At 38.1% G+C, this 21,184-nt stretch overlaps 4 protein-coding genes across 5 annotated transcripts in view; 2 read left to right on the forward strand and 2 right to left on the reverse strand.

Annotated features, from left to right (window-relative positions):
* Positions 1 to 466: 466 nt before the first annotated feature.
* mplkip (M-phase specific PLK1 interacting protein) lies at positions 467 to 2,007 on the forward strand. The gene is made up of 2 exons (XM_057334401.1): positions 467 to 934; positions 1,176 to 2,007. Exons 1-2 carry the CDS (start codon positions 605 to 607, stop codon positions 1,374 to 1,376), a joined length of 531 nt encoding a protein of 176 aa, XP_057190384.1. The 5' UTR covers positions 467 to 604; the 3' UTR covers positions 1,377 to 2,007.
* A 1,000-nt stretch (positions 2,008 to 3,007) lies between these two features.
* On the reverse strand, positions 3,008 to 11,360 carry ralab (v-ral simian leukemia viral oncogene homolog Ab (ras related)). The gene is made up of 5 exons (XM_057334400.1): positions 11,066 to 11,360; positions 4,813 to 4,994; positions 4,525 to 4,733; positions 4,266 to 4,440; positions 3,008 to 4,143 (listed from the first exon to the last, which is right to left on the reverse strand). Exons 2-5 carry the CDS (start codon positions 4,912 to 4,914, stop codon positions 4,021 to 4,023), a joined length of 609 nt encoding a protein of 202 aa, XP_057190383.1. The 5' UTR covers positions 4,915 to 4,994; positions 11,066 to 11,360; the 3' UTR covers positions 3,008 to 4,020.
* Positions 11,361 to 13,301: 1,941 nt separating this feature from the next.
* On the reverse strand, positions 13,302 to 15,963 carry lg5h7orf25 (linkage group 5 C7orf25 homolog). 2 transcript variants are annotated; one of them, XM_057334989.1, is made up of 2 exons: positions 15,876 to 15,963; positions 13,302 to 15,234 (listed from the first exon to the last, which is right to left on the reverse strand). In XM_057334989.1, the coding sequence occupies exon 2, from the start codon at positions 15,214 to 15,216 to the stop codon at positions 13,900 to 13,902; it is 1,317 nt and encodes a 438-aa protein (XP_057190972.1). In that variant the 5' UTR covers positions 15,217 to 15,234; positions 15,876 to 15,963; the 3' UTR covers positions 13,302 to 13,899. The 2 variants fall into 2 exon arrangements, with proteins under 2 accessions (XP_057190972.1, XP_057190970.1); XM_057334987.1 differs by having other exon boundaries at positions 13,302 to 15,274; positions 15,876 to 15,955.
* A 378-nt stretch (positions 15,964 to 16,341) lies between these two features.
* Positions 16,342 to 21,184, forward strand: part of fbxl7 (F-box and leucine-rich repeat protein 7) — a 30,727-nt gene continuing 25,884 nt past the window's right edge. Inside the window, exons 1-2 of the mRNA XM_057334986.1 lie at positions 16,342 to 16,746; positions 19,736 to 19,825. Coding sequence (XP_057190969.1) covers positions 16,710 to 16,746; positions 19,736 to 19,825 — 127 coding nt within the window. The 5' untranslated portion in view covers positions 16,342 to 16,709. The remainder of the gene's footprint in view (positions 16,747 to 19,735; positions 19,826 to 21,184) is intronic.

Genomic DNA, 21,184 nt, shown 5'->3' on the forward strand with positions numbered 1-21,184 from the left:
TAAAGTTTCAAGACATGCATTCTGCTTTATACCCATTTCAGGACTAACCACCAAAATGTAAAGATTAGTTCAGATTACCTGAAAATCATCCTTTTGTACACGCAGTGTACAGACATTTTTGCTGTCCTGATCCGTTTCACATAAAAGTAGTTGTTTTTATTACTATTAAGTATTTAAAAATCCTTGCCCCACGGATCTTTTGGGCGATGAAAAACGACGTAAAATACAACGTAAATGAGAGAAGCACAGATAAACACACATGTTCGTTACTAAGTTAATGAATGATTGCGAGTTTTATAAATGTCCTATTTTACATTTGGAGTGTCTAGACTACACCGAAGCATTTTAGATTTGCGGTGATAAACGCGTTTATGGGTGCTTAACACGCCATGAGAATAGGCGGCAGTATCGAGTCCATCTTTCACAATGAATGTATTCACATGCAAATCGTCGCGGTAACGTTACTCTCCGAATTTCTTGTTCCGGGTCAACCTCTTTTGTTGCTCTTAGTGAAGACCATAGCTGAATAGCTTTTAAACGCTTACCTTACAAGTTAATTGTCAGTCAAGGTTTGAAGAGCTAAGCGGGAAAGTACCTCAACGCAATGCAAAGGCCACATTTTCGGCATCCGCGCCCGGGTCCAAGGACTGCAGGTTTCCGCAGTCCGCCTCCAGCTTTCGACAGGACAGGGAGTATGGTTCCGTCGCCTCCGTGGGCATTTTCAACACCGCCTCCGCCGTTTGGACCGAGATTTGGACAATGTTCTCCAAATACACCGCCGAGGGAGTTCTTTGGTAATAGGGGTGGCAGCGGTGGGAAACATTTTAGCGGCCAGCCGCCTGGTCACACACCGCGCATGTCGAACCCGAGTCCCCGCGGCACGCCGTACAGACGCTCGCCGTATGACAATTCGGGACGACACGCCGAACACCAGGTAGTTAAATCGCGAATAAAACAAAATTGTGATAAATGCGCGCGTTAAACTATTTTACTTGCCCCTCTAACTTGGTGACTATTTCCCGTTTCATTGATCAAATGCAGTATTCAGCTGTTTTGATCGGTGTTTAATTTGTGTGATAAACTGCGCATTGTGCCCGTTTTAATTGTCTAAATATTCTATCAGGGCTTGATTGTAGTCGTTTTAATGTCTTTCTGCATGATAATTTCTCCTCAAGGGTTCACCACGGACATCAACACCATTTGGGTCAACGCATGGCAGGGAGAGAGGGACAAATGATATGGAAAAGTATTACAAACCTTCAATGCTCCAAGATCCCTGGGCTGACCTAAAGCCCATCTCAGTCACAGAAACTCAGTCTAAATGCAACTCCCAGCAAACCACAAACACAGGCAGACCAGGAAGGTATTATAATTGAAGCTAAGTACATTTCAAGGAAATGTAGTCAAGCTTACCTTAAAAAAAAGAAAGCAGTCCGTTTTCATTTAATGCAACACTGCAATAGAAGATTTTTTTTAATGGAGTCAACCATCACAAAGATAAACTTATTTGGGACTTGATTCAGGATTCACCAGCATAGTTCTTGAGAAGTTTGCTCCAAACTATTTTTTTTAACTTGTGTACTTTCTTGTACAAAGAGACTTTTTGTCTTTTATATCTTTTTCACAGGATCAGAAAACTTTGTTTGCGGTAGCACATGGCAAGCTATTCAACCTAGTTTGTAATTTTGGCTAACTCCCATGGAGTTTGCTGATGCGCTGAATTCAGAGGCACACCTCTTAAAATACAGTCTAACAAAAGAGGTCATAACAACACGTCTACCTCTGTATCCTGACTGTATGTTGAAAAAACAGGTCAGGACAAGTATTTGTAGAGTTGTCGCCTTTCCTGATGTTCTATGGACTGTTATTGTTTTAACTTTTTATTTTTGGTGACCTTTGGTTTTATAAAATTTCACAACTTTTCTGTTTAGTAAAAAACATGGACTGATTTCAGACAATTGGTTGGATCATAAGCCTAACTGCAATAAAAAAATATTATTCAATACAGCATTTGATCAACATAAGTGGATAATCTGTTACACTTTTATGACTTAAAAAAAGTGTCTTCATGAAGTCATCTTACAAAGAGTTTTTGATAATTGAGATAAAACATCATTATATCGCCACCCATCTCTGTATGAGTAAAACTGCTCATTTTTAACCATTCAATACATTTAACGCATATTAGAGGTCTACAAAAATAGATTTTATTAATGTAATGGTATACATAACATTTTACTTTTTAAAGTTCAGTATGCATAAATGTTTGCTTTTTATTTATATTCACATCACAAATTGTAGTCAATAGCGGATGTAATATTACATAACATCAGTTCTGTCAGTTGTTTTAAACTGTTGTTTTCTTTTTGGTCATCATCTGGTTCTGTTCTAATTTGGCCTTCGTAAGCTACCCCATGTATCATTCAAATGTGCAAGTGCAGGACTTGCCAAGAGACACCCTGAATATATTAAAATTTCAGCTAAATCGATAAATAAGCAATACAAGCTTATATCAAAAGGTACTGTAAACTCCAAGTCAGCGTTGGGGTCTCTTGAGGCATCAGCTGTTAATATTGTAAGCATCATTACCCCATGGCATGTATCCCACGCAAACATACCAACGATGAGCTTTGTTGAATGGTATTAACCCGCTATAACTAAACTGATCAAGAAAAGAGACCACAGTGCAAAAAAAAACAGATTTAGGCTAAGTTACACAGTTGGCATTGAAAAAGCAGTGTAGTTAAACTTGCAGGTGGTAATATAAAAGTAACATGTTTGGTAGATACTAGAATGATGTAAAAAGAAATTGTACAATCTACATGTATTTTCACATGAAACATTAGGGTGGAATCTAGTTATTCAAAGCAATGTTATTATCTGGGATAATCTGCACAGTAGCCATCAGGGCCAAGTGTTTAAAACACACTTTCTGTCCAGCACATTTAGAGTTTCTTAGTACGAGCGAGTTATACGTAACAAAGTTTAATTCTAAACCCCAAAGAACTAAAATTCAGAAAATGTTTAATTTACAATAGAAAATATAATTACACAGGATAAAAGTTCCAAGAAAATTGCATATAAGTTATAATATAGTACACAATTCAGTCTGTGTAATAAAGCAACATTCCAGCCTGTTTTTCACAGTAAACTAGACCCACGTCAATAATGTTCTTTTCTAAATAGCAAAATCATTAAGAACACATCAACAGCATTAAAGAAATCTATCATTCTGGTGCCACATATACACAGGGATGACAAATAGCCCTTTTGACTGCAAATATTTTATATGTGCGTATGTGGGTTCTGTTTAGCTCACAGAGTTGATGCACTGTTAGGCTTGGGATATTTATGATGAAATGAAGGATGGTGACAATACACAGACTTAAGCCAATTCGTCATCGCTGAAATGCATGGCCTTTAAACTTTAAAGGTGTTTTAGTAGAAACAGACCATCAAGAATAAACTCCAGATCAATTACTGGGTTTAACCCAGTTAGCTATCATTAAGCAAGTGTTCATTTTCTAGAGTAATAATTAGATATGATTGTTAGTCAAGGCATAGCTGTAATTTTCTTTTGGAGGTGTCCTAAAATCAGACTTGCTCCATGATACCATGTTTTTTTTTTTTTTAAGTCGGCAGAATAGTATTTTTTATATGCCTAAAGTGTTAGTGTTTAGCATTTGATGTTTTCCCGACTCTGTCACATTCAAAATTGAAAGCAACTAAAGTAAACAGCATTGCAACTGGTTGAAGATTAATGCACAATATTGGAGTTAACAGCATTTTAGTTCTTCTCTATGGTGTGCTTGAGCTATGAAATGTTCTTATTTGATATGTCAGACCTTTGACACCATTTGGTCATCATTTTGGTAATGCGTATCAGTTATTCTACCCTTTCATACCCATTAAAAAACACAAAGAACCAGACACAGATCGTAGCTGGGTGAAACCTGATGGTTTTGTTTTGGAAGGACTGGAGTAGAACAGAGAAGTTAGCAGTGCAGATGGACTCTGTCATCATAAAATGCAACATCTTTCCCGAATCCTCTTTGCCAAACTTTTTCTCTTCTTCTTTCCATTTTTCTCTTTGCCATCTTCCATTTTTCTGGCTCTGATCTCACGCATGAGATCAAAAAACACCTGGAAAGATTATGAAGTTTATATGAACGTATCAGTGAAATCTATAGAATCTTCAGTTGTGCTCAGTTCATGAAGTACCATGTAATAAAATGGTTGTCAAACCAGTCTTTTATAAGGCCTACCTTATCGACGTTGGCACGGGTTTTGGCAGAAGTCTCGACGTAGCTGACTGCCCACTGATCTGCTCTGGCTTTGGCCTCCTCCACTCCAACCTGTCGTCGGTCCTCCAAGTCTGACTTATTTCCCACCAGTAGGAAAGGTACGTTTTCCTCCTCTTTCACACGAAGGATCTGTTCTCTGAAGTTCAGAAAATATAATCTTTAATAATGAAGTTACAGGCACACTTATACCAAGGTTTCAATTTCATGAAAGTGTCTCTACCTGAAATCAGCAGTAGCAGCAAAAGATTCTGATTCTGTGATGGAGAACACACAGAGAAATCCCTCTCCACTGCGGAAATAATTATCTCGAATGGCAGCGTAGTCCTCCTGCCCAGCTGTGTCAAGGATGTCGATTTGAACCTCCTCTCCATCCAGAACCACCTTTTTTCTGTAGCTGTCAGCTTTAGTGGGCTCATAGTCTTCCACAAACTTAACAAAGATAAGTTACAGCAGAATTACTCTTGTTTAATGTCAATTGATGCGAATGGTCTAAATGGTAAAGTCTTACCTCATCGTACATAAACTGCAGTGTTAATGCTGACTTGCCAACGCCACCACTGCCCACCATTATCACTTTGTGAAGGGCCAGAGCATTCTTGTTAGCAGCCATGGCGTCCAGCTGTGAGACACAGGTGGCAGTGCAGTGATGGCAGACCACAAAGTCAGAGGTAGATGGGTATTAAGAGAACCCTGGAAGGGAGTCATTGAGAAGAACAGAGCCAATCACTGAAACTGCTAGTGTGTGTGGTAATTGTTTAAACAATGTCGTCTTAATGTTTTTAACCTTAGATTGTTTTTAAAGAGTAAATATTTATAAGTTTACGTACAGTACATACTAGGGATGTCCAGATCCGATCACGTGATCGGAAATCGGGCCCGATCACGTGGTTTCAGACTCGATCGGAATCGGACGTTACCTCCCGATAAGGACTCGGATATATATGTATATATATTCTCATTATTTTTTAAAACATCTATAGTTATGCGGTGGCACAGAGTTAGACCCCTTGACTCCACACAGAAACAGCAACGCGTGCAGCATGACATCACTTTGTTTCAGAGACGCTATTGGTTAAATGCCGGCAAAGTAGAACACGGAAGCAGCTTGAAGAGGAAAGCGCGAGTATGTCTGCGATCTGGAGGTATTATAAAGTTGATGACAACAACATTGCCATAGCAAACTGTGAGATATGTAAACTTGGGATTGCAAGAGGTGGAAAGGAAAAGGCTGTGAAGAATTTATGTTATTTATTACTTGATTGTTCAAGCTACCTCACAGAAGTGCTCTGTTTGTTAACAGAGTTGTTGAATGTTAAAATAAGGTGAATTAAATAAAAAATAAGGAACATCCTGGATCTGTTTCTTCGCTCTTCTTTATTCTTTTTTTATGTATTATAGAAGTATCGGATCGGGACTCGGTATCGGAAGATACTCAAAATCAAATGACTCTGACTCGAGGGCAAAAAAACCTGATCGGGACATCCCTAGTACATACACATTGTAAAAACACTTTCATTTTATAATAATAGGCCGTTATTATTACCTTACTTGACTGACTCTCAAATTATTTGTTCGGCGATGCATCTGTCTAATCTACGGTGGCCGGGAAGTGAGAAACAAAACAACAAATCGCAAAACTAAAAACAAATCTAAAAGCAAAATAAAAAATCAAAATGACAAATCTGAAAACGCAATATCAAATCTAAAAACAGAATAACAAATCTTAACACAACAATTCGAGAAGCCACATCGACAAGTCAGAAAGCAAAAAGACAAGTCAGAAAACACAACGACAAATCAGTCAAACCGGAAAAGGTAGGTATTTTGTTGAAATGGGATAGCTACTGCTGATTGGATGAAACTCCTGTCAATCAAGATATCCAGGACACTCTATGTACTATGAGAAAGGACATGCATATGTGATACTGCGCATATTCATTGATTAAGGTTCAAAAGCCACATGTTGTTAATAAAGTTGAAACGGGCTCATCTTGCATTAGGAGTAGATGCGTGTCTGTTTCACACAGCATGTATGAGCAGAGTCTTCGCGTGGCATGAGCCCTGAGCAGCACGCATAGTGCAGCTTAAAGGCGACTGCCTGTGTACCATCCGTGATCGTTTTCCCTCACAAGATACATACAATATAAGCATATAACATGATATGTACTTTAATCTGTGTCCCTGTGGGTTATGGTGAGAGTAGACATGTGCCCGGTTAACCGCGGTTACCACTAAATCCTGCTGAAACCGAGTTGGCTGCGATAATGCAAAATATTGATTATTTTATTGATGCGTCGCTTGTCCGCGAAGCACGGCTCTGGGATCAGTAGGAAATTCTGCTCGATCTAAAAGCAGTGCGAGTTTAAGTCGCTTATAACGTGCATTTAAAAAAGCAACACCCGTCAAACATGATCATTATAAATATACTTTATTATCATGAAAATACCTGAGGAGGCTTAAGGATCAGTGATAAAAACATGTCCTTACGCATTTCATAGAACTACGTGTGTTATGGTCTTCTTCTGCAGTGCGTATTTGGAGTTTCTGCACGAGAGCGTCCTCTGGCTTTCGGATGCAGCAGCATTTTACCGTACTGCACTCACAAATTGTGCATAAATCACGTGATATATATTTTCGGTTAACCGGGCATATGTCTAGGTGAGAGAGTGACTGACGCGTTTGTTTTCGCTTATAAATATAAATATAAACATAAGCCTATAACAATACTGTGAAAACGCGCATCTGACGCGTGCAGTGTGGCCAAGTTGTTCTGAACGTCTCTTTATATTCGTTCACATTTTTTTTTACAGTTGTACAAACAAAACCATAGCAAAGTTATAGCTTTCCAGCTTGGCTTCACACATCGGCCGAGACGCACAGCACCGCATCGCGTACACCGCACGCGTTTGATGCGCGTGTATAGGCTTATGTTTATATTTGTAAGCGAAACAAACGATCGCGTCAATCACTCTCTCACCATAACCAACAGGGACACAGATTAAAGTACATATCATGTCATATGCTTATATTGTATCTTGTGAGGGGAAAACGATCATGGATGGTACACAGGCAGTCTATGCATGATGCTCAGGGCTCACGCCACGCGAAGACTCTGCTCATGCATCTGCTCCTAATGCATCGCCCGTTTCAACTTTATTAACAAAATGTGGCTTTTGAACCTTAATCAATGAATATGCGCTGTATCACATATGCACGTCCATTCTCATTGAGCGTCCTGGATATCTTGGTTGACAGGAGTTTCATCCAATCAGCAGTAGCTATCCCATTTCAACAAAATACCTACCTTTTCCGGTTTGACTGATTTGTCGTTGTGTTTTCTGACTTGTCGATGTGGTTTCTGACTTGTTATTTTGTTTCACGAATTGTTGTTGTGTTTTAAGATTTGCTATTCTGTTTTTAGATTTGATATTGCGTTTTCAGATTTGTCATTTTGATTTTGGATTTTTTTTATTTTGCTTTTAGATTTGTTTTTAGTTTTGCAACTTGTTGTTTTGTTTTGCACTTCTCGGCCACGGTACTAATCCCCTCCTTTCTGTCAGCCTACTCTGATCTGATTGGTCAGATGGTCTAGTCTGCTATGATTGGTCTACCACGTGCAGTGTTGCAAATGGAACGTAGGCGGGCATTACACGGCGTGACGCAAATCTGACCCGGAACTGAAATTAGAACGACAGATGACTCGTTCGCGTGATTCAGAGTCGACTCCTTTTTTCTCAAGCCAATAACTTTGTCATTCGTTCACTTTTGGCTTTACAACTTGGCAGACTGCTTACATTCACACACAGCAACATTACACACTGCATGAAATTGAATTTTAAGGACATTGTAATATTTAATCTTGAAGAATAGTTGAGCCCAAACCCATAGGTTTTTTCATTGATGTCAAAATCTTGACAATGAGTAGTTATTGCACGTTACTCTGTTGTGACAGTAGTATAGACAACTTTGCAAGATGTAAACCCTGGGCCAGAAGCACTTCCGGTTTCATTCTTACATAACCAAATAATTGGTTAATATATTCTGTTCAAACTGAAACTGAAAGTTTTTCTGGACAAGCGTTGTTTACATTTTCCAAAGTGGTCTATAGACAGGTAGTTTGTTTTATCTGCACACACAGCAGCAACTGTTTTATTCATATAAGAACAATGAACATTCATTAAACCGTATTTGTACTTATATTTATAAATAATTAGCATTCTCCTATTCTAATCAGTTACACTGAATAGAACTCTGACTTCTCCTGAGACTTACATATTAAAACAATAGGGCTTTTCATAAGGGATAGTGTAGAACTCGTCTGTTCCCTTCCTAACTGACACTGACATCATCACTCATTGAACTGAAACAACTAAACGGAAACTTGCTCAAAAGGAGTGTAAAATCAATAGTTTTAAATGAAGCTTTTAAAAAACTAAATGACTATCTGATCTGATCTGACAAACAGTCCAGTATATGATGAGGATGAGAATATAGTGCCTATGCTTGACTGATATCTGCAATTTGACTATATTATAACTATTCACAAAAAAAAAAATTGGAGGATTTATCATGAGTGACTCCACCATTTTATAGAATGGGTGATGTTCACTCAAGTGCAATCTAATGGACTACCAACTGCAACAGTTTTTTATTAGGTTTACTCACTGTGTTCTGTGCCATTTGTCGTGTGTACAGAGAGGGTGTGGCTAATATTAAAGGAGTCATATTCAGTGTTGGGTAAGTTACGCTGAAAAAGTAATTCATTACTAGTTACTAATTACACATTCGAAAATGTAATTAGACTACTGTACAAGTTACTCTCTTCAAAAAATATTTAATTACTTATTACTAATTACTTTCTATATCCTACATCAACCTTGATGAGTTAAGTGATTCAAGGATAGACATGAAACGGCTCTTTTAATTCATTCAAATAAATAATATAAAACTACATAAAGTATTATTATTAATTACAAATGTGAGAATTATACAATAAAGCACAGATTTTAAAGTTAGACTTTAAAAAGTTAAAGTTAGATTTTGATGTCAATTCCTTTTCTGCACACACACATATTACACAAAGTATTTAGTTTAATTACATCAGAAGTAACTGTAATTAAATTACAGAAGAAATAAGAGTAATCCCTTACTTTACTTTTTCAAGGGAAAAGTAATTAAATTACAGTAACTAATTACTTAGTAACTAGTTACACCCAACACTGGTCATATTGCACGGCTAAAACGAATATTATTGTTTGTTTTAGATGTAACGCTATGTGTATACACCATTTAAAGTTTAAAAAACGTTGTATTTTCCACATACCGTGCATGTTTGTATCTCCTCTTTGCCCCATCTCTCTGAAACGCGCTGATTTTTTACAAAGCTCATCGCTCTGAAAAGTGAGGTGTGCTATGATTGGCCAGTTCACCAGTGAGTAGTGATTGGTCAAATACTGCAAGCATTTCACGGAAATGTAACGCCTCTTACCATATTCGGAACATCAGGTTCCAAAGCAATTATACTGACAGGCGATACAATGAGATTTACAATTACGCCCACCTTAACTACGTGTAGATTTGGGCGGTCTTAGTCAAATCATGTTACGAAGTTACGTAGATTCGCCGGGGTGTGGTTACACGAGGCGTTTCAGGCAAGTCTGGTTGAGCATTCGCTTTTAGATAGAATGCATCTTTTGTTCCCACACTTTCATTTTTGCAATTTTACGTGTCTAATACATGCATGGGCAACTTATAACACACCAAAAACACAGAAATACACGTACTTCCACCATATGACCCCTTTAAACTGTCAACAAGGTGCAGTATACTTGATTTCTTCCACATAAATTGATGCCACATTAATAAGGTTGTTGTCAGAAGGAGAGACAATAGTACTGGAAAATTCAAATGATCAGTTGACTAATAGGGCATCACATTACTCAATGGGCGCTTCAATAGTCTTTTGTTTGTAGCCTGGCCTATTTCAATAACAGACGAGGGAGTGGCATGGCAGCCAGTGGTAAACATTTCTGAACCTTTTAACTATTAAAACGGGTAGATAAACATTTAAATTAGTATTGATTCTTGATTGTTTTATGTGGGCCATCATGCTGATCCAGAAGAGTGCATGTGACAGCAAAATATACAATTGTGATTACAACCATTTAATGATAGTAAACTACTAATAGTAAAACATATGAATGCTACCATTTGAAAATCTTTCTGTTGGCTGAAGTAAATCGAAAGCCAATAAATTCACAAAGAAACAAGCTCTCACTGCTGGGTTTTAATACATTCTTCAACAATTAAACCACAGCATGCGCTTGATATTTGACACCTGTTACACATTTCTACTATCAATTACACAAAACAAGACGCGTATAAATTCATTTAAACGGGAGTATGGAGCCACGCCACAGGAAATCATTCCTACAGTGTTACCGTTGACTGATAGTGTGCTAATGACTGCCGTTAAGCTAACATGCTAAGTCAATTAATGCGAAACGACACGCTCGAGCTTCTCCTAAAGTTAGTAAGTAATATCGCGAGTGTTTTTCCTGTTATATATAAATACTGATTCACTGACCAAATCACTCTTCCGTGTTCAGGAACAAGGGATGATACAGTTTAGCACATCCAAGCTAACAGGGAAATCATGACTCTATATCTTAAAAATGGAGTGCGTTGAATATCAAATGGGCGAATAACCATGTGTTGTTACCATCTAAATCATGGACTAAGTGTGTGCAAATCAAGCTTACCCAACAGGCACTCGCGTGTTCGACGTCTTGTTAGCTTTGCTGCTATGGGCAGATTTGTTTTGCCTCAGTGGATGACTCAGAAGGGAGCAGCAGCAGTACCGACAGCCTGGGCTTGGGCTTCACAAACAGGCTTCCGAGTTACTTCAGTAAACTGTGAGGAACATTTTTACACGGGCACGGATTTTCTAATGTTACTTAACATTACATACTCGATTATCGTTTCGTGCTGTTCAGATTTGTTTTTTGTAACCTTGATAGATTCCTCTTGTCGATATGAGTGTATGAAAAGTATGAACATGGATGTAACTGATGAAGTTGAGCATGACCACGTGATCACCACTTATTTTCATTCAAATTTCCACATTGGTTTACTTTAAATTACTGAAGTACACTCAAATAAAATGTAGATAGACTATCATGAATTTTTTACTTTTTATTATCTATTGTACTGCTAGATACACAATAATAATTAATATTGACATTTTATTACCATGATATGAATATGATGAACCTTTTGTGAGGGACCCCCTTCCTAATACATATACATTTTTATGTATAAAAAACATTTAAACTTTGTTCAGATAAATAGTAAATGTGATATTATAAAGATAACATATTGTTTTTCCAAACTTAAATAATTGGCTACACTTATGTTTAACCCATTTTGTATAAGACATTTTCAATTCAAATGTATTTGTACTCTAGCAACTTTTACTTTGAGGGTGAAAAAGAACAATGAACTGTGAATATTAGAAACAATATCAATGATCAATATCATGACATGTACAGGTGCTGGTCATATAATTAGAATATAATCAAAAAGTTGATTTGTTTCACTAATTCCATTCAAAAAATGAAACTTGTATATTATATTCATTCATTACACACAGACTGATATATTTCAAATGTTTATTTCTTTTAATTTGATGATTATAACTGACAACTAATGAAAATCCCAAATTCAGTATCTCAGAAAATTAGAATATTACTTGAGACCAATACGAAGAAAGGATTTTTAGAAATCTTGGCCAACTGAAAAGTATGAACATGAAAAGTATGAGCATGTACATCACTCAATACTTAGTTGGGGCTCCTTGTGCCTGAATTACTGCAGCAATGCGGCGTGGCATGGAGTCGATCAGTCTGTGGTACTGCTCAGGTGTTATGAGAGGCCAGGTTGCTCTGATAGTGGCCTTCAGCTCTTCTGCATTGTTGGGTCTGGCATATCGCATCTTCCTCTTCACAATACCCCATAGATTTTATATGGGGTTAAGGTCAGGCGAGTTTGCTGGCCAATTAAGAACAGGGATACCATGGTCCTTAAACCAGGTACTGGTAGCTTTGGCACTTGTGTGCAGGTGCCAAGTCCTGTTGGAAAATGAAAACTGCATCTCCATAAAGTTGGTCAGCAGCAGGAAGCATGAAGTGCTCTAAAACTTCCTGGTATACGACTGCGTTGACCTTGGACCTCAGAAAACACAGTGGACCAACACCAGCAGATGACATGGCACCCCAAACCATCACTGACTTTGGAAACTTTACACTGGACCTCAAGCAACGTGAATTCTGTGCCTCTCCTCTCTTCCTCCAGACTCTGGGACCCTGATTTCCAAAGGAAATGCAAAATTTACTTTCATCAGAGAACATAACTTTGGACCACTCAGCAGCAGTCCAGTCCTTTTTGTCTTTAGCCCAGGCGAGACGCTTCTGATGCTTCCTGCTGCTGACCAACTTTATGGAGATGCAGATTTCATTTTCCAACAGGACTTGGCACCTAAATCTATGAAAATCTATGAGGTATTGTGAAGAGGAAGATGCGATATGCCAGACCCAACAATGCAGAAGAGCTGAAGGCCACTATCAGAGCAACCTGGACTCTCATAACACCTGAGCAGTACCACAGACTGATCGACTCCATGCCACGCCGCATTGCTGCAGTAATTCAGGCAAAAGGAGCCCCAACTAAGTATTGAGTGCTGTACAAGCTCATACTTTTCATGTTCATACTTTTCAGTTGGCCAAGATTTCTAAAAATCCTTTCTTTGTATTGGTCTTAAGTAATATTCTAATTTTCTGAGATACTGAATTTGGGATTTTCATTAGTTGTCAGTTATAATCATCAAATTAAAAGAAATAAACATTTGAAATATATCAGTCTGTGTGTAATGAATGTATATAATATACAAGTTTCACTTTTTGAATGGAATTAGTGAAATAAATCAACTTTTTGATTATATTCTAATTATATGACCAGCACCTGTATTATGAAGTACATTCACATTATGGTATTGTTTAATTATAACAGAAAGCAGCTTTTATAATTGCTTAAGTATTTTCAGATATTAAACACTACCAAATTTACAAATCACGCAACTGAGACAATAGTAACATGATAAAGCCATTTGCATTTTCATATGCTTTTATTTTGTACTCTTTTTTTTTTCAAAATAGATTTGTAAATCAAGATGAACTGAAAACATAATTCAGCCAGGCTGGTGGTTTGGTAAAACAAACTACCATTGAAGAGAAATAAATCTGTAGCATATAGTCAAGGTCTTTGAAAATAAAGTATATGCTTTTTCTTTGAACACTGTTTTTGATATTATGATACATTTGGTTACTTTGACATCTGTGCTGCTTTGCATTTGAAGTGCTGCAATTCAGGCACTGAGCTCACAGAGTTTACATAGTCACAAAAAAATGGCTGAGTGTCTATCTGCAACCAACTGTGTAATTTATTTCCAAGTATTTATTCGTACCTTTCACAAATAGTGTAAGCATGAAGTCCATAGCTGACACATTATTATTTGTAAAGTATTTAAGTCATATTTCTTTCATATTGGAGTTGCTCTCCATTCTTTACCCTCAGTGAGTGCACGGGGTTGGTGGATGAAAACGGTGTATCGCACACCCTGGTTAGCAGCCGCACGAACAAATCCGCTGTTTGCAGTCATAGTGACAGCCAGCAATGTGTCTCCTGTGCCAAAGATCATCAGTGATCTGTGGTTCACCTTTGAGCTTGTAACTAGTCGTTTGGTGCGCTCCGATGGCTGGTCTGGAACCACCTTGAGTCTGGCTAGAAGCTCCTTAGCTCTGGCTTTTTCTCCCGGGCCTCCTAATGTATCGAGGATGACACGGAAGTCTTTAACAGCCGAATGACAAGCAAACAATTCTTTTCCCTTCATGAATTCTTCCAGCTTGTGCAGGACCTTCTCTTGCCGTTCCTGTGCAGCTTGCTCAGTCAACACCACCTCCTTAAAAGTAAAGTGACAGTTACCGTGGCTGAGCGAAGACACATAGGTGATCAGAGTAGTGATATCAAGGTTGACCCTGTTGCACACATCCACCTTTACCTCAGTAGGAAAGGCAAGGCTGGCCACGATAGTGTCTCTATCAACACAAGTGTGCATGTAGCCTGCGTCATCATACTTTTCTTCCTCATCCACAACATCATTTTCTTGCTCATGGTATTCTTCAACACAATCATGTTTATCTTCATTTTTATCCTCCTCTTCTTCTTCATCCTCCTCCTCTTCGTCTTCCTCTTCTCCTCCAATTATCATATTAACAGCAACAATGTCACCTCTCACAGAGATACCCATCTCCTTGAGTTTGTCAGCCATGGGGCTGGACACACCATTGTAGAATGCAAATATTATGTGTGGGTTGCTGTACTGCACAGGCTGTTGTTTACTGGCCTCAAGAAAATCTTCTGCTTGCCGGATCACACTTTTATCCCCATACTGGCCTCTGCCTTGCCAGATATTGTGTAGAGCCTCTGCTTTGCGCCCAATGGCTTTGACCCAGGTGTGTCCGCCATTGGCCACCACATCAACCACCAATGTCTGCTTCTGGCCATCAGTTCCCTCATAGGCAAACACGTGAAGCACACTCATCACATTCTCTAGAGATTCAGCTGACTCGACAATGGCCTTCAGGTGAGTAAGGTTGGTACTCTGCAGGTGGGACTCCTTTATCACAACATTACCGGCTTCCACTTTTTGCAAGAACTTCAGCTCCGCCCGAAGCTTACTGCACAATTTAGCACGTCCTTCGACATCATGGCCCTGTCGACTACAAATCTGGTCCACTTGCTCAAGCAGCTCCTTGGCTACTCTGATCCGGTCCTGCAGCGTGGAAAAAGTGGCCATTGCTATTGAACATTATTTCTACAAAGAGGGAAAAAAAACAGCAGTCAGGACCAAAAACCTGTGACATTAAATAATATGCATTATAGTTTGATATCAAATTTGTTAAAAAATTTGATGGTTTAGTGCTGGAATAATATAAGAAAATAAGTAAGCTATTAAGCACCAATGGCCTTAGTTTTTTTCAAATACAAAGGAAGCCTTTTTCATTCATCTTCTTTTTAGAAAATGTAATGTCAACATGCAAAGACGTTTAAAGTAGTCCCATTACAGAAATACAGAAGTAACGTTGCCAGAAAAAAATATTACGTTAAGCTTTAGCAAAGCATCTTATAACACGTGAGTACGAGTACATAAACATAGGGTGAGTATGTAGATTGAGACCATTTTTGATAGTCACCTCAATGTCAAAAAGTGTCCTAATCGACCACAATTTCACCATATATCATTTTATTAGTAACACGGTAAAGATAAACAAACGGTTAGGTCTCATTTTTAACGAGACCAGCCTATAAATACGTGGACATATCAGCTTGCTCCGTTAAAGCTATGATTTTCCATATACTAGACACTTTTAGCAGTTTGCTGGTAAAACAGATATTCGGCTAAAGTTACTTAAGTAAAAGAATAACGACTTTATAAGGAAACTATAAGATACTCACAATTTTCACAGGTTCAAACCGGAGCTCTTCTGCTTTTAGCCGATGCTACTACAACCACCGAGTGAAAGAGTGTAGCGCTGTCATTAGTGTGCATGTATGTCGCCATCTATCTGGGACGCTAGGAAATACATGCGATAAATTACTGTAGTAGGCTAGAACGCAAGTTGTTGTTCACTTTGACAGCGAGTGACAAATTTTCATATAAACACATATTTTTTTATAGCTATATTTCGGAAGTAGGCTATACGATATAAGGTCTTATTTACAAAATACAGTTTTAATGGTCTGTATTTCGCACATTCTGCTAAATTCATGTCTACACGCATTGCATGTATAACTTTCTAATAGTATGAAAAATCGCTGTTTCTCACAGTCGCTTTAAATGTAACATTACGGCACAGAAAAGAGGGAGGGTACCGCAGACGCGTGGAAGTGTGCGCATGGTAACACTCAGATTCTGCACGAGCGAATGCGTGGTCCTGACGCAACAAGTATCTGGTTTCCAGTCTCTCCTTTTGGATGACTACTCGCTGTCTGGAGAAGAAGAGGTTTTAACATTAATAAAACACGTACCCAGCATTTATTTTCCAAATTTTAGCCGTTTTATTTTACTTTTCGTACAACTGCGTTGATTTTTATCCGATTTCATAATAGTTGAAATAATTTTTTACCGTTATTTCCACTTTTCCTGATGCATTAAAGGTGGACGAGGATCGAAGTGTATTTGAATAGTCTTTGAAGAATTTTTTCACCACATCTTTGTTGAAATTGTACGTGTTTTACGCATATGGATACTTTTAGGGAGCGCAGACGGTAGATTATGAATTCCGCAGGATGGGTGCGAACAATGGGAAACAGAGCGGGAGTGAAGGTGAGTGCCAAAATCAAACTTTCAGAGCCAGCCACAACTCTCCTTTTCCACTGTTAAATCTCGCTGTAGCCTACAGCAGCCATAGTTGTGTCAACGTCACTATTCCAGTTTATTCTTTGTGGACAACGGTAGCCAAGCAGTAAACTCTTGAAAGAACTCCCTATAAACCATGAACTGGGGAATACTTGTCATTTTCTGTCACAGAACGATGTGTTATCATACATTTGAAAGGTGTCCATTAAAAATGACCACAAAGTTATTCTGGCATTTGGCCATAATAAATATTGTGCAATTAAAGTAAATACAAATAAATGTATTAATCTACTAGGTTTGTGAATTAAAGAATGTATAAAAATCATAATCATATTGTCTGAACGGTTGGAACTGAAAATACACTGGAGGCTAAAGAGTTAATCTATATAGGAATATAATAGCTATTATATATCAGTTATAGGATGTCATTTATGCTTAGCATTAAACAATTGTTCACTTTATATTTGAACAAATCCAGCTAAAGGCTAAAATATTTCTTGTCTTTTTACATTTTTTTGTTTTAAGATACTGTTAGTGTGTGCTTGGAACATAAATAGATGTGGAGGGACTAATATTCATCTGCTTACTATTTGTCACAGACAAAAAGATTTTACTGCACTTAGAAAATAAGAAAGAAAAACAAAAAGCTCAAAACAGCTTTATGAGAACTTTAGAGGTTTGGAACTAATAAAAAACGACTGCGTGCCAATGCTGCAAACTAGCTGGTTTTACTTAAGTAACAGTCAATGATGGGTGTGTTATTTTAATAAAATCTGTGAATCTGGGCATAACACATACTGTCATTTTAGCTTGAGGGTGATTTTTTTTCAACATATTTGACACAGGTCACTAGAGGTCAGATCAGAAACCACCCATTGAAATGACTGAGACTGTTCATAATCAAAAGATCATGAGCGCCCATGCTAGAGACTGCACTCTCACACAGTGTGTTCCTGGCTGTGTGAAAGACTTGTGGTCTCTTAAAGAACACCAGATTTTTGGAAGGTCAGGGTTTGGCCTACCCTCAGAACTGGCACTCGAAACTTTATGCATTGTGCTTAGACAGCTTTCCAGTTTGCATATTTGACATATGACCATCTATTACAATGTTTACCTTTTGCCATTGAGGGCCTTACAAGGTGTATTTTGTTTACTGATAGCATATTAAATAAATTATGTCTACTGCTGAGGTTGCATTTAGGACTTTACTTAATTCAGTACTAGGACAGACATATTTCGGATGAACATTTAAATGAATTCTGTATTCTAAACTCAGCGATGTTGTCTTCACATTTAAATGCACCATTTAATAGACATAAATTGTAGGCCAACAAATTATAAAAATACAGTTTTCCATATAAAGTGGTGTTTAAGTCCCTTAAAAACATATGTGACACTTAAAGGGGAACTCCGCCAAAAATGAAATTGAATTACTCACCCTCAAGTCGTTGGACAAGCCTAGGACATCTGTTCATCTAGGCATTGCAAATTAAGATAGTTTTGATGAGGTTCGGGAGATTTCTGGCTCCTGCCCGTAGACAGCATCGTAACTGACATTCTGCACTTTGAAAGTCAGTTGCGTTGCTGTCTGTGGACGGGAGTCAGAAAGTTCCATTTTAAAAGAGGCATTTTTACAGAGTACCAGTCCTTCTTCTCAACATTTATTTCACATACAACAAACCATGTGCCTTTATTAGGCAACTAACTACAACTTCTAACCTTCTAAAAAATACCATGTTTTTTCATATAAAATGTTTTAAAATGTAGGATATTAAATGTAGGAGTTCTTGTGTTGGTTTAAGGATTTTTTGTACACTGAATTAGGAATTTGTCAGTTGTCAGTCGCTTGAGCCTGCTTACAGTTGTCTCTCTTGGTAATGATGAATGACTTGTCATCGAACAAATGATTTAGTGGAATATAAGGAAAATGTCCTGTAAAATTCCATCAACGTAATATTTGTTCAACCAATTAATCTCATCAGCATTGAAGCACATTCTTCAGTGACAATAAACAATTGATCTTGTGATGTAATCAGGCGACCCTTTCAAGGTCGGTGTCTGTGTAAATTCCACTCACTGTTTTCACCAATCATTTCAGAAAACCTGGCCTCAAATATAGTGATATCACTCTGAGACTATTTAGTGAAAAACAGGTTTGTTTACAGAGCAAAACACATTTTGTGCTCAGCATGTTGAAACTCCCCATGTCAGACCATAAATGGTAAAATAAAAGCTGATGTGAACTCTTGGGTTTGCGCTTTCATAGAGCCTGTAAACATGTTAAACATGCTCTGAAAAGTCATTAAAACGGAAGTGTTTAAAAAACATTCACACCACTGCACATCAGTGTCGTTCGTATAAGGTTACTAACTAATATGCCATTTCTAATTTGAAACCAGTTTCTCACAATGAGATTGGAAAACAAAGTTCAAGTAACTTTACTATTGCAAAAAGGTATTGTCTTTTTTATGCAGCATACTGACCCTGGCAGTCTTTAAATTATGTTTAGCATTTCTGTGTGATTGCCTTTCTTCACATGTCATGTTGGCTTTCATAAATGGTTAATTTTAAATTCAGCAGGGTTGATTTAGAGTTTCTTTGTGTATCTGTGGTGTGATTTGTACGGAGTCTCAGCTTTCAGTTCTTCCTTGTCCTGGTCATTGGGGAGTATCTGTGGGAGGCACTTGGTTTGTTATTCCAAGTTTGTGATGGACAGAAAAAGAATGTGTGGCATTTAACCTACGATATGTTAAATTCAGTGATTTCTGTCAGTGAATAGTAATGTAAATGTAAAATGTTATCTATAATAATCATTGCGCAAACTCAATGTCTCAAAATACTTTGTTCTCTGATAAGAAGCCGTTTTGCATGCATCTCTTTGTTTTTTTTTAATGCTAATATTTGTGTTGTTTCACTGCCCTGATGTGTCCTCCTGGACTGTTCTTTGTGATTTTAGGGAAAGGCAGTTCCAGTATTTCCTCCGACCTGAGTTCAAGTACGGATCAGACATCGACCAGAGCTCCGAAGAATGCAGCTACCAGTGAAGGTAGGGCATATGGTCCACATTAAGCATCTATTAGTTAGCCTTTTCATTCTTGGTTGCTCGTTTTGACTATTTTGGTGGATGTTTTTTCTTGATATAGTAAAAGCGTACCAATAAATGAATCACCGAAAACCCTGCTGCGTTTCTTTTTCACCTCTTTTCTCATTTTCCAAATCTGTTCCCCTCTCAGAAGAGAGAATTTGCTCCAGACCCACAGTGGTGTTGAGAGTGTGCCTTGAGGGAAGAAACAGTGCATGCTCGTGTTTGGGTGAAGTGTGTGAATGTGGGGAAAACGAAAATGACAAATGCTGGGGAATTTGTGAGGAAGCCTTGTTTTTTCAGGCTTATAAACATTTGGCTGCCGTTTTCTCTGTGGACTTCCTCGAAGTGACTAAAAAAGATGGGCTTTACTGGGCATCATTTGTCATAGAAGAGCACTAACCCCGAAGATTCCAACCCAAATCAAACTCTAGAATCAAAATGTAAACAAACGAATGTGAGAAGGAAACACATTTGCTTCTCTCAGCTGTAATTCGAGTACAAAGAGTTCTTCAGACGTAACATGGACTGTATGCAGACTTGGGTGGGAACATAGGGTGTGTGAAAGGTAGCGTGTGCAGTGTGAAGGATCGCTCTGCTATGAGGGTGTCTCAGAGCCAACCTGTGGTGTGTGTGTGTGTATGTGGTTGCGGCCTGCAGTATATCCAGCCCTCATAGAAACAGATCTGGTCTCTCCTCTGCCTAGCCGCAGTAATGTCAGTGGTGCTCTGAATGACTGCCTCTGTGGCTTTGATTTACACCACCTCCTCCTTAACATTGCAGAGGAGAAGAGGTATCATGTAGCCACTGCATGCCATAGATTACGCCACTGTTTTGACCTTGCAAGAATGCATTTCAGTTTACACTAGCAGTGCTGTAGTTTAGTTTGGATAGTAGTCTTTGTATATCTGTTAAACTTTGTTTCTGTATGTTTATATGCCGTCCTATCTACCCGGCTGCCATTGTTTGGACAAACATGTAGTTTCATCCCAGACTCACAGCAGTGGTTGCGCCAGATATTAACATGTGGGACCACTCAAACAAACAGTTTGAATGGGCCACATGAGCACTGTTTCAAGAATGTTATGTGTATTCAACCTACAAATGGGATATAGATGCCTTTGCATATCAAACTGGGATAAGAAAACATTAACTGATTAGCAAACTCGAATTCATTCAAAGCAAGAAACTACACCAAATATTGACTTTTCCAAGCGCAGTCTATGAAATGTCTAAATTTGGAAATCCTTTTTGAGATTAATGCCAGACACATTATTCTGTTCATTTGGCTCTACATGGTTTGGGATGGGAAAGTGCAGACAC

The sequence above is a fragment of the Triplophysa rosa genome, linkage group LG5 (genome assembly GCF_024868665.1).
Source record: "Triplophysa rosa linkage group LG5, Trosa_1v2, whole genome shotgun sequence".
Taxonomy (NCBI): Eukaryota; Metazoa; Chordata; class Actinopteri; order Cypriniformes; family Nemacheilidae; genus Triplophysa; species Triplophysa rosa.

Coding starts and splice junctions, on each gene's coding strand:
- mplkip (XM_057334401.1), top strand. CDS start 605: ATGCAAAGGCCACATTTTCGGCATCCGCGCCCGGGTCCAAGGACTGCA. Junction 935..1,175: donor GACGACACGCCGAACACCAG/GTAGTTAAATCG, acceptor TTTCTCCTCAAG/GGTTCACCACGGACATCAAC.
- ralab (XM_057334400.1), bottom strand. CDS start 4,914: ATGGCTGCTAACAAGAATGCTCTGGCCCTTCACAAAGTGATAATGGTG. Junction 4,734..4,812: donor TGCAGTTTATGTACGATGAG/GTAAGACTTTAC, acceptor ATCTTTGTTAAG/TTTGTGGAAGACTATGAGCC. Junction 4,144..4,265: donor CCCGTGCCAACGTCGATAAG/GTAGGCCTTATA, acceptor TAATCTTTCCAG/GTGTTTTTTGATCTCATGCG.
- lg5h7orf25 (XM_057334989.1), bottom strand. CDS start 15,216: ATGGCCACTTTTTCCACGCTGCAGGACCGGATCAGAGTAGCCAAGGAG.